The 12,885-nt window shown below is 44.6% G+C and overlaps 1 protein-coding gene across 1 annotated transcript in view; it reads left to right on the top strand.

Moving 5' to 3' along the window:
* Positions 1-12,885, top strand: part of LOC128686208 (uncharacterized) — a 138,594-nt gene that overhangs the window by 54,576 nt on the left and 71,133 nt on the right. Inside the window, exon 4 of the mRNA XM_070083202.1 lies at positions 7,690-7,833. Coding sequence (XP_069939303.1) covers positions 7,690-7,833 — 144 coding nt within the window. The remainder of the gene's footprint in view (positions 1-7,689; positions 7,834-12,885) is intronic.

A 12,885-nucleotide genomic window follows, 5' to 3' on the forward strand; every position in this document is an offset into this window, starting at 1 on the left:
TTGTTATCCTACCTCAGTTGTTATCTTACCTCAGTTGTTATCCTACCTCAGTTGTTATCCTACCTCAGTTGTTATCTTACCTCAGTTGTTATCCTACCTCAGTTGTTATCCTACCTCAGTTGTTATCTTACCTCAGCTGTTATCCTACCTCAGTTATCTTACCTCAGTTGTTATCCTACCTCAGTTGTTATCCTACCTCAGTTGTTATCCTACCTCAGTTGTTATCCTACCTCAGTTGTTATCTTACCTCAGTTGTTATCCTACCTCAGTTGTTATCCTACCTCAGTTATCTTACCTCAGCTGTTATCCTACCTCAGTTGTTATCTTACCTCAGCTGTTATCCTACCTCAGTTGTTATCTTACCTCAGTTGTTATCCTACCTCAGTTGTTATCCTACCTCAGTTATCTTACCTCAGCTGTTATCCTACCTCAGTTGTTATCTTACCTCAGCTGTTATCCTACCTCAGTTGTTATCTTACCTCAGTTGTTATACTACCTCAGTTGTTATCCTACCTCAGTTGTTATCTTACCTCAGCTGTTATCCTACCTCAGTTGTTATCTTACCTCAGTTGTTATCCTACCTCAGTTATCCTACCTCAGTTGTTATCTTACCTCGGTTGTTATCCTACCTCAGTTGTTATCCTACCTCAGTTGTTATCTTACCTCAGCTGTTATCCTACCTCAGTTGTTATCTTACCTCAGTTGTTATCCTACCTCAGTTGTTATCTTACCTCAGCTGTTATCCTACCTCAGTTGTTATCTTACCTCAGCTGTTATCCTACCTCAGTTGTTATCTTACCTCAGTTGTTATCCTACCTCAGTTGTTATCCTACCTCAGTTGTTATCTTACCTCAGTTGTTATCCTACCTCAGTTGTTATCCTACCTCAGTTGTTATCTTACCTCAGTTGTTATCCTACCTCAGTTGTTATCTTACCTCAGTTGTTATCCTACCTCAGTTGTTATCTTACCTCAGTTGTTATCCTACCTCAGTTGTTATCCTACCTCAGTTGTTATCTTACCTCAGTTGTTATCCTACCTCAGTTGTTATCTTACCTCAGTTGTTATCCTACCTCAGTTGTTATCTTACCTCAGTTGTTATCCTACCTCAGTTGTTATCTTACCTCAGTTGTTATCTTACCTCAGTTGTTATCCTACCTCAGTTGTTATCTTACCTCAGTTGTTATCCTACCTCAGTTGTTATCCTACCTCAGTTGTTATCTTACCTCAGTTGTTATCCAACCTCAGTTCATTTACAAGCTAAATTGTTTATTCTTACAGTTCCCTGTCTCTCTTATCTCTTATCTGCCCCCCCCCTCCTCCTACCTTGCTGCTCTCCTCTCAATACTCCAATCTCTCCCTCTCCCTTCCAGTCTACTCTCCCTCACCTCCCTGCTCTCTCTCTCTCTCTCTCTCTCTCTCTCTCTCTCTCTCTCTCTCTCTCTCTCTCTCTCTCTCTCTCTCTCTCTCTCTCTCTCTCTCTCTCTCTCTCTTTCTCTCTCTCACTCTCTCTCTCTCTCTCTCTCTCTCTCTCTCTCTCTCTCTCTCTCTCTCTCTCTCTCTCTCATTCTCTCTCTTCCTCTTCCTCACTTCCCCCTGCTCCCCACCACTGGTTTTCCTCTCTCCCCCTCGAGAAACCTACATGTTCCCCCTCTCCTTGTATACCACTTCCCACCCCCTTCCACCTAGACCCGCCGCTGCAATATTTAACCTTTGACCTGGTCCAAGACGCGACATGACCCACGCATCACCCACACATGACCTTCCCAGGACCCATGCATATGTGTGTGTGTGTGTGTGTGTGTGTGTGTGTGTGTGTGTGAGAGAGAGAGAGAGAGAGAGAGAGAGAGAGAGAGAGAGAGAGAGAGAGAGAGAGAGAGAGAGAGAGAGAGAGAGACAGACAGACAGACAGACAGAGAAAGAGAGAGACAGACAGACAGACAGACAGAGAGAATTAAAAAACAGCTTCCTCAATCTGAGGATGGTGGAATGGATGCAGAATCCAGGTGGTGGATGAGGACTCCATACATAACAGAACTCAGGGGTACAGAGTTCAGCACGTACAAATCAGGCATATGAGGGTTTTTAACCTCCCCCCCATATTAATATCAACTTGAATAGTAGTAGTACCAGCAGGAGTAGTAATAAGAGCGGTGGTGGTAGCAGTATCAGTAGTAGTAGTATAGTAGCAGTAGTAGTAGTACCAATAAGTAGTAGCAGTACCAGTAGTAGTACCAATAAGTAGTAGCAGTACCAGTAGTAGTAGTATTAGTAGTAGTAGTATGAGGAGTAGCAGGAGTGGTGGTGGTGGTTTTAGTAGTAGTAGTAGTTTTAGCAACAGAGATAGTTGTTTTAGTAGTAGTTACCTGATAGTTTTAGCAATACTGTAGTATTTTTAGCGGTAGTAATAGTAGGAGTTGTGGTGCTGGTGGCCTTAACAGTAACGGTAGTAATAATAGTAATAGTAGTAGTAGTAGTAGTAGTAGTAGTAGTAGTAGTAGTAGTTTCTTACTTTCTCCACTCGCTGTCTCTCTCCCTCCCTCCTTTTATCAGCTATGACAGCCTTGATGCTGTTCAGTTATCAAAGGCTTCCTTCATTTAGCTCAAATAGACATCCACCTAAGAGTAGAACTCACCTACAAGCTGCTGGAACTCACCTACAAACTGCTGGAACTCACCTACAAGCTGCTGGAACTCACCTACAAACTGCTGGAACTCACCTACAAACTGCTGGAACTCACCTACAAGCTGCTGGAACTCACCTACAAACTGTTGGAACTCACCTACAAACTGCTGGAACTCACCTACAAACTGTTGGAACTCACCTACAAGCTGCTGGAACTCACCTACAAGCTGCTGGAACTCATCTACAAACTGTTGGAACTCACCTACAAGTTGCTGGAACTCACCTACAAACTGTTGGAACTCACCTACAAGCTGCTGGAACTCACCTACAAGCTGCTGGAACTCACATACAAACTGTTGGAACTTACCTACAAACTGCTGGAACTCACCTACAAGCTGCTGGAACTCACCTACAAACTGCTGGAACTCACCTACAAACTGCTGGAACTCACCTACAAGCTGCTGGAACTCACCTACAAACTGTTGGAACTCACCTACAAGCTGCTGGAACTCACCTACAAGCTGCTGGAACTCACCTACAAACTGTTGGAACTCACCTACAAACTGCTGGAACTCACCTACAAACTGCTGGAACTCACCTAAAAGCTGCTGGAACTCACCTACAAGCTGCTGGAACTCACCTACAAACAGCTGGAACTCACCTACAAGCTGCTGGAACTCACCTACAAACTGCTGGAACTCACCTACAAACTGCTGGAACTCACCTACACAAGCTGCTGGAACTCCCTACAAGCTGCTGGAACTCACCTACAAGCTGCTGGAACTCACCTACAAACTGCTGGAACTCACCTACACAAGCTGCTGGAACTCACCTACAAACTGCTAGAACTCACCTACAAGCTGCTGGAACTCACCTACAAACTGCTGGAACTCACCTACAAACTGCTGGAACTCACCTAAAAGCTGCTGGAACTCACCTACAAGCTGCTGGAACTCACCTACAAACTGCAGGAACTCACCTACAAACTGCTGGAACTCACCTACAAACTGCTGGAACTCACCTAAAAGCTGCTGGAACTCACCTACAAACTGCTGGAACTCACCTACAAACTGCTGGAACTCACCTACAAACTGCAGGAACTCACCTACAAACTGCTGGAACTCACCTACAAACTGCTGGAACTCACCTAAAAGCTGCTGGAACTCACCTACAAACTGCTGGAACTCACCTACAAACTGCAGGAACTCACCTACAAACTGCTGGAACTCACCTACAAACTGCTGGAACTCACCTAAAAGCTGCTGGAACTCACCTACAAGCTGCTGGAACTCACCTACAAACTGCTGGAACTCACCTACAAACTGCTGGAACTCACCTACACAAGCTGCTGGAACTCCCTACAAGCTGCTGGAACTCACCTACAAGCTGCTGGAACTCACCTACAAGCTGCTGGAACTCACCTACAAACTGCTAGAACTCACCTACAAGCTGCTGGAACTCACCTACAAACTGCTGGAACTCACCTACAAACTGCTGGAACTCACCTAAAAGCTGCTGGAACTCACCTACAAGCTGCTGGAACTCACCTACAAACTGCAGGAACTCACCTACAAACTGCTGGAACTCACCTACAAACTGCTGGAACTCACCTAAAAGCTGCTGGAACTCACCTACAAACTGCTGGAACTCACCTACAAACTGCTGGAACTCACCTACAAACTGCAGGAACTCACCTACAAACTGCTGGAACTCACCTACAAACTGCTGGAACTCACCTAAAAGCTGCTGGAACTCACCTACAAACTGCTGGAACTCACCTACAAACTGCAGGAACTCACCTACAAACTGCTGGAACTCACCTACAAACTGCTGGAACTCACCTAAAAGCTGCTGGAACTCACCTACAAGCTGCTGGAACTCACCTAAAAGCTGCTGGAACTCACCTACAAGCTGCTGGAACTCACCTACAAACTGCTGGAACTCACCTAAAAGCTGCTGGAACTCACTTACAAGCTGCTGGAACTCACCTACAAGCTGATGGAACTCACCTACAAACTGCTAGAACTCACCTACAAGCTGCTGGAACTCACCTACAAACTGCTAGAACTCACCTACAAGCTGCTGGAACTCACCTACAAGCTGCTAGAACTCACGTACAAGCTGCTGGAACTCACCTACAAGCTGTTAGAACTCACTTACAAGCTGCTGGAACTCCCTACAAGCTGCTGGAACTCACCTACAAGCTGCTGGAACTCACCTACAAGCTGCTGGAACTCACCTGCAAGCTGCTGGAACTCACCTGCAAGCTGCTGGAACTCACCTACAAGCTGCTGGAACTCACCTACAAGCTGCTGGAACTCACCTACAAGCTGCTGGAACTCACCTGCAAGCTGCTGGAACTCACCTACAAGCTGCTGGAACTCACATACAAGCTGCTGGAACTCACCTACAAGCTGATGGAACTCACCTGCAAGCTGCTGGAACTCACTTATAAGCTACTGGGACTCACTTATTAGTTTCTGGAAGGACATTATGTACCGGCCACAACACCTGGACTCACGAGCCTCACTGCTGGGGATTTAAGAGTCAAATGCGTACCTCTCATATCTTACCATAGTTAAATAAGATTTTATGAGCATACCAGGTGAACAAAAGAGAGACAGGCTCTGTGTAGACAGGCGAGTCCACAAGAATAATTTTCAAAGTTCCAGCCACCCCTTCCAGGCTCTGATCCCACTCGGTAAATTTCTTGAAAGGAAGACTACCCCGGGGTGCAAAAGGCTCTTTTAATCAAGGTGTCCAGCAGCCTTGAGTACACCTTGGGGCTCCCAGGAACTGATCATTACCACCAGAACGACAATATGATGCACAGACTTCCTGGAACAAGAGGGTGTCGACCCACAGTGGCAGGCAAGGGTCGCCCATGTGCTGGCGGGCTGTGCGTGTCTCGCTCCTATGTTCCAAGACGGGTAGGTCCCAGGCGCCGGGAAGACTCTCCGGGTTATTACATTCTCAGACTTTCCTGTTGACGAGCCTGATGGAGCAGGGTGTAGGGAAGCAAGAGACAAAGAGAGAGAGAGAGAGAGAGAGAGAGAGAGAGAGAGTCTACGTTAGATTAAGTAAATTAGAACACAGTGACCAACGCCACACACACACAAAGGGCAGGAGAGATAGGGGGGATATGATAACGACATAAAATGCTGAGAGGAATCGACAAGGTGGACAAAGACAGGATGTTCCGGAGATGGGACACAGCAACAAGGGGTCACAATTGGAATTTGAAGGCTCAGATGAATCACAGGGCTGTTAGGAAGTATTTCTTCAGCCACAGAGTTGTCAGGAAATGGAATAGTCTGGGAAGTGATGTAGTGGAGGCAGGATCCATACACAGTAAAGCTATGTATGTAGTTATGATAAGGTATGACAAAGCTCGTGGAACAGGGAGAGTGACCTAGTAGCGACCAGTGAAGAGGTGGGGCCAGGAGCTGTGAATCGACCCCTGCAACCACAACTAGGTAAGTACACACACACATCCACATACACACACACACACACACATACACCTTCACCTTTGATACCTTTGATGAGTTTCGAGTGTCTTTCTACTCCCGGAGCCCGGCCATGGGCCGGGCTCCGGGAGTCAACCTGGTCAACCAGGCTGTTGCTGCTGGAGGCCCGCAGCCCCACATATCCATCACAGCCTGGGTGATCTGGCACCTGGTGAAGATACTTGTCCACACAAACACACACACACACACACACACACACACACACACACACACACACACACAGTTACCAAACACCAAACTCACAGTTACCAACACCAAACACTGACCCTCCTTACCCCCCTCCCCTTCATCTATCCAAACCCGACAGCGTTGCCAGACCTCCCACACGAGCCACTCTAACACCCCATACATTGCCCTAGAGGCAGTGTGGGGTCTGGTATCACTGCATTTTTCAGTGACCAGAGCGAGGTGACCTCTCCCTCTCTCTCGTTGGGTCACCAGAGGTCACACTATTCCTGACATGCAACATGCTCCTTGCAGGGGCTGCAGCGTGTCGTGGTGCTGGCCACACTACAATATACATCTGCAGTGTTCTCAATATGAAAAGCAGTATGGTATGAGGGGTACAGTTGATGGATAGGTGGTGGTAACACTGTGTCTGGATTGTACCAGAGGATGGATGGGTAGTGGTAACACTGGTGTCTGGATAGTATCAGTAGTTGGATGAATGGTGAATTGAACTCTAGCTCTTGGGTCATATGTGGAGCCAGTTGAAGGATTGAACTCTAGCTCCTGGGTCATATGTGGAGCCAGTTGAAGGATTGAACTCTAGCTCCTGGGTCATATGTGGAACCAGTTGAAGGGTCGAACTCAAGCTCCTTGGTCATGTGTGGAGCCGGTTGAAGGGTTGAACTCTGGCTCCTGGGTCACATGTGGAGCCAGTTAAAGTGCTGTACTCTAGCTCTTGGGTCACGTGTGGAGCCAGTTAAAAGGTTTAACTCGAGCTCCTGGATCATGTGTGCAGCAAGGTGAAGGGTTGAACTCTAGCTCCTGGGCCAAATGAGGAACCAGTTAAAGTGGTGAACTCTAGCTCCTGGGTCACGTGTGGAGCCAGTTGAATACTTCAAATAATTTATATTACATTTATAGTGAGCTCTAAATCCGTAGGGGGCCATATAGCGCCTGGGGAAGGGAAGATGTCTCCAGTTCCTTGGATCAAGAGACTAGCATAAGAGAGCCATCAATGAATGAATGGACCGGTAGTGACCACATTACCTAGTCTTATTGACAGGTGTAATGACCCTCGTTGACCTCTGTAACATATACACCCTTTGTACCCTCTGTAACATGTGTAACCAATGTAACCTCTGTAACATGAGTAACCTCAGTAACATGCATAACTGGTGTTCCCGCCGTAACCTCTGTAACATATGTAACATCTGTAACCTCTGTAACCTCCATAACCTGTGTACCATATATAACATCTGTAGCATGCGTAACCAGTGAAACCTCTGTGATTTCTGTGACATCTGTAACCTCCGTAACCTGTGTACCATGTGTAACATGTGTAACCAGTGTAACCTCTGTACCCTCAGATGCGCGCCCTGCTGCTGCCGCTACTGAAGCGCGCCCGCGCCACGGTCCCCGACCAGTACGTGAAGCACACGCCTCTCATCCTACGTGCCACGCCCTCCCTGCGCCGCCTACCTCGCGCACACGCCACTAGGCTCATATACCAGGTAGATACACCTGTAATATACCATGTAGATACACCTGTAATATACCAGGCAGATGCACCTGTCAGTAATTACCTGACTGTAACTATCACTTTGTAGTCACCTATGGATAATTACCTGTGGGTAATTACTTATGATTAAACATCTGTGGACAATCACTTGTGCGTAATTACCTGCCGGTATTCACCTGTGCGTAATCATGAGGAGTAACGATCTGGTATGGAATACAATAGCCTTGAATAGACTAAAGTCGTACCACAAGCCTAACCTCTCGTAACCTAACCTAACCTAACATTACCTAACTTGACCTAACCTAATCTAACCTATCCTAAGCTATCTTAACCTAACCTAACCTAACTTGACCTAACCTAATTTAACCTATCTTAACCTAACCTAACCTAACCAAACAAAACCTAACCTAACCTAGCCTAACATTACCTAACCTGACCTGACCTAACCTAACCTAACCTATCCTAACCTATCTTAACCTAACCTAACCTGCCCAAACCTAACCTAACCTAACCTAACCTAACCTAACCTATCCTATCCTAACCTAACTTAACCTAACCTAACCTAGTTTAACATTACCTAACCTGACCTAACCTAACCTAACCTAACCTATCCTATCCTAACTTAACCTAACCTAACCTAACCTAGTTTAACATTACCTAACCTAACCTAACCTAACCTAACTTAACCTATCCTAGCCTAACCTAACCTAACCTAACCTAGTTTAACATTACCTAACCTAACCTATCCTATCTTAACCTAACCTAACCTAGCTTAACATTACCTAACCTAGCCTAACCTAACTTAACCTATCCTATCCTAACCTAACCTAACCTAACCTAGTTTAACATTATCTAACCTAACCTATCCTATCCTAACCTAACCTAGTTTAACATTACCTAACCTGACCTAACCTAACCTAACCTATCCTATCCTATCTTAATCTAACCTAACCTAGCCTAACATTACCTAACCTAACCTAACCTAACCTAACTTAACCTAACCTAGCCTGACATTACGTAACCTAACCTAACCTAACCTAATCCAGCCAAACATTACCTAACCTAACCTAACCTAACCTAGTCTAACCTAACATTACCTAACCTAACCTAACCTAACCTAGCCTAACCTAACATTACCTAACCTAACCTAACCTAACCTAACCTAACCTAGCCTAGCCTAACCTAACCTAACCTAACCTAACCTAACATTACCTAACCTAACCTAGCCTAACATTAATTAACGTAACCTAACCTAGCCAAACATTACATATTATAACCTAACCTAACCTAACATTACCTAACCTAACCTAACCTAACCTAGCCTAAGCTAACCTAACCTAACCTAACCTAACTTAACCTAACCTAACTTAGCACAAGTTTAAACATACACACCACTGGTCCTGTTCACCATAATAAACTTAATCAGGAGTGTATGTTTATCAGCGGGAAAGTTCAATTATGGTTGGGTATACGTTATATTAACATTGTATGACCGTATGATGTATTCATACATTCAACAACTGCTTTAAAAAATAGATAATAAAGCGTAAAAAAAGATCATACGGTTTTATTTGTATGATTTTCTGGTATATTGTGTATGATAACTGGAAGGTCACACACGATATATACACAGAGAGGTGTATGTCTCTCAGTGTATATACGAAAGGTTTATGTCAAGGTATATACACATAACTAGCATGTATATCTCTCAGTATACATATACACCGAGAGGTGTATGTCTCTCAGTGTATATACGAAAGGTTTATGTCTAGGTATATACACATAACTAGCATGTATATCTCTCAGTATACATATACACCGAGAGGTGTATGTCTCTCAGTGTATATACAAAGAGAGAAGCCTGTGTCTCGGCTCGTGCTTAAGTTGTCTTTAATCTCTCAGTAGCTACACTGAGAGTAAAAGGTAGATGGGATACAAGGAGAATAGAAGCATCAGGGAAGAGAGAGGTGAAGGTTTATAAACTAAAAGAGGAGGCAGTTAGGGTAAGATATAAACAGCTATTGGAGGATAAATGGGCAAATGAGAGCATAGGCAATGGGGTCGAAGAGGTATGGGGTAGGATTAAAAATGTAGTGTTAGAGTGTTCAGCAGAAGTTTGTGGTTACAGGAAAGTGGGTGCAGGAGGGAAGAGGAGCGATTGGTGGAATGATGATGTAAAGAGAGTAGTAAGGGAGAAAAAGTTAGCATATGAGAAGTTTTTACAAAGTAGAAGTGATGCAAGGAGGGAAGAGTATATGGAGAAAAAGAGAGAGGTTAAGAGAGTGGTGAAGCAATGTAAAAAGAGAGCAAATGAGAGAGTGGGTGAGATGTTATCAACAAATTTTGTTGAAAATAAGAAAAAGTTTTGGAGTGAGATTAACAAGTTAAGAAAGCCTAGAGAACAAATGGATTTGTCAGTTAAAAATAGGAGAGGAAAGTTATTAAATGGAGAGTTAGAGGTATTGGGAAGATGGAGGGAATATTTTGAAGAATTGTTAAATGTTGATGAAGATAGGGAAGCTGTGATTTCGTGTATAGGGCAAGGAGGAATAACATCTTGTAGGAGTGAGGAAGAGCCAGTTGTGAGTGTGGGGGAAGTTCGTGAGGCAGTAGGCAAAATGAAAGGGGGTAAGGCAGCCGGGATTGATGGGATAAAGATAGAAATGTTAAAAGCAGGTGGGGATATAGTTTTGGAGTGGTTGGTGCAATTATTTAATAAATGTATGGAAGAGGGTAAGGTACCTAGGGATTGGCAGAGAGCATGCATAGTTCCTTTGTATAAAGGCAAAGGGGATAAAAGAGAGTGCAAAAACTATAGGGGGATAAGTCTGTTGAGTGTACCTGGTAAAGTGTATGGTAGAGTTATAATTGAAAGAATTAAGAGTAAGACGGAGAATAGGATAGCAGATGAACAAGGAGGCTTTAGGAAAGGTAGGGGGTGTGTGGACCAGGTGTTTACAGTGAAACATATAAGTGAACAGTATTTAGATAAGGCTAAAGAGGTCTTTGTGGCATTTATGGATTTGGAAAAGGCGTATGACAGGGTGGATAGGGGGGCAATGTGGCAGATGTTGCAAGTGTATGGTGTAGGAGGTAGGTTACTGAAAGCAGTGAAGAGTTTTTACGAGGATAGTGAGGCTCAAGTTAGAGTATGTAGGAAAGAGGGAAATTTTTTCACAGTAAAAGTAGGCCTTAGACAAGGATGTGTGATGTCACCGTGGTTGTTTAATATATTTATAGATGGGGTTGTAAGAGAAGTAAATGCGAGGGTTTTGGCAAGAGGCGTGGAGTTAAAAGATAAAGAATCACACACAAAGTGGGAGTTGTCACAGCTGCTCTTTGCTGATGACACTGTGCTCTTGGGAGATTCTGAAGAGAAGTTGCAGAGATTGGTGGATGAATTTGGTAGGGTGTGCAAAAGAAGAAAATTAAAGGTGAATACAGGAAAGAGTAAGGTTATGAGGATAACAAAAAGATTAGGTGATGAAAGATTGAATATCAGATTGGAGGGAGAGAGTATGGAGGAGGTGAACGTATTCAGATATTTGGGAGTGGACGTGTCAGCGGATGGGTCTATGAAAGATGAGGTGAATCATAGAATTGATGAGGGAAAAAGAGTGAGTGGTGCACTTAGGAGTCTGTGGAGACAAAGAACTTTGTCCTTGGAGGCAAAGAGGGGAATGTATGAGAGTATAGTTTTACCAACGCTCTTATATGGGTGTGAAGCGTGGGTGATGAATGTTGCAGCGAGGAGAAGGCTGGAGGCAGTGGAGATGTCATGTCTGAGGGCAATGTGTGGTGTGAATATAATGCAGAGAATTCGTAGTTTGGAAGTTAGGAGGAGGTGCGGGATTACCAAAACTGTTGTCCAGAGGGCTGAGGAAGGGTTGTTGAGGTGGTTCGGACATGTAGAGAGAATGGAGCGAAACAGAATGACTTCAAGAGTGTATCAGTCTGTAGTGGAAGGAAGGCGGGGTAGGGGTCGGCCTAGGAAAGGTTGGAGGGAGGGGGTAAAGGAGGTTTTGTGTGCGAGGGGCTTGGACTTCCAGGAGGCATGCATGAGCGTGTTTGATAGGAGTGAATGGAGACAAATGGTTTTTAATACTTGACGTGCTGTTGGAGTGTGAGCAAAGTAACATTTATGAAGGGATTCAGGGAAACCGGCAGGCCGGACTTGAGTCCTGGAGATGGGAAGTACAGTGCCTGCACTCTGAAGGAGGGGTGTTAATGTTGCAGTTTAAAAACTGTAGTGTAAAGCACCCTTCTGGCAAGACAGTGATGGAGTGAATGATGGTGAAAGTTTTTCTTTTTCGGGCCACCCTGCCTTGGTGGGAATCGGCCAGTGTGATAATAATAAAAATAATTAAAAATTAAAGTATTCTTGACTGATGATAAATTAAATGTAGCCTTAATGAGCCTCATAGGCTTTAAACCCAGCGAGCCGACTTCCCGGCTCTCCCCATCCAGCATTCACAATTCATCAAACTCTAATCTTTATTCGGCTTATTTTCCCCCTTTACTCCTGTTCCACTATGTTCCACTATGTTCCACTATGTTCCACTATGTCCCACTATGTTCCACTATGTTCCACTATGTTCCACTATGTCCCACTATGTTCCACTATGTTCCACTATGTTCCACTATGTTCCACTATGTCCCACTATGTCCCACTATGTTCCACTATGTCCCACTATGTCCCACTATGTTCCACTATGTTCCACTATGTTCCACTATGTCCCACTATGTCCCACTATGTCCCACTATGTCCCACTATGTTTCACTATGTCCCACTATGTTCCACTATGTTCCACTATGTTCCACTATGTCCCACTATGTTCCACTATGTCCCACTATGTCCCACTATGTCCCACTATGTTTCACTATGTCCCACTATGTTCCACTATGTCCCACTATGTTCCACTATGTTCCACTATGTTCCACTATGTCCCACTATGTCCCACTATGTTCCACTATGTCCCACTATGTCCCACTATGTTCCACTATGTTCCACTATGTTCCACTATGTTCCACTATGTCCCACTAT

The sequence above is a fragment of the Cherax quadricarinatus genome, chromosome 9 (assembly GCF_038502225.1).
Source record: "Cherax quadricarinatus isolate ZL_2023a chromosome 9, ASM3850222v1, whole genome shotgun sequence".
NCBI lineage: Eukaryota > Metazoa > Arthropoda > Malacostraca > Decapoda > Parastacidae > Cherax > Cherax quadricarinatus.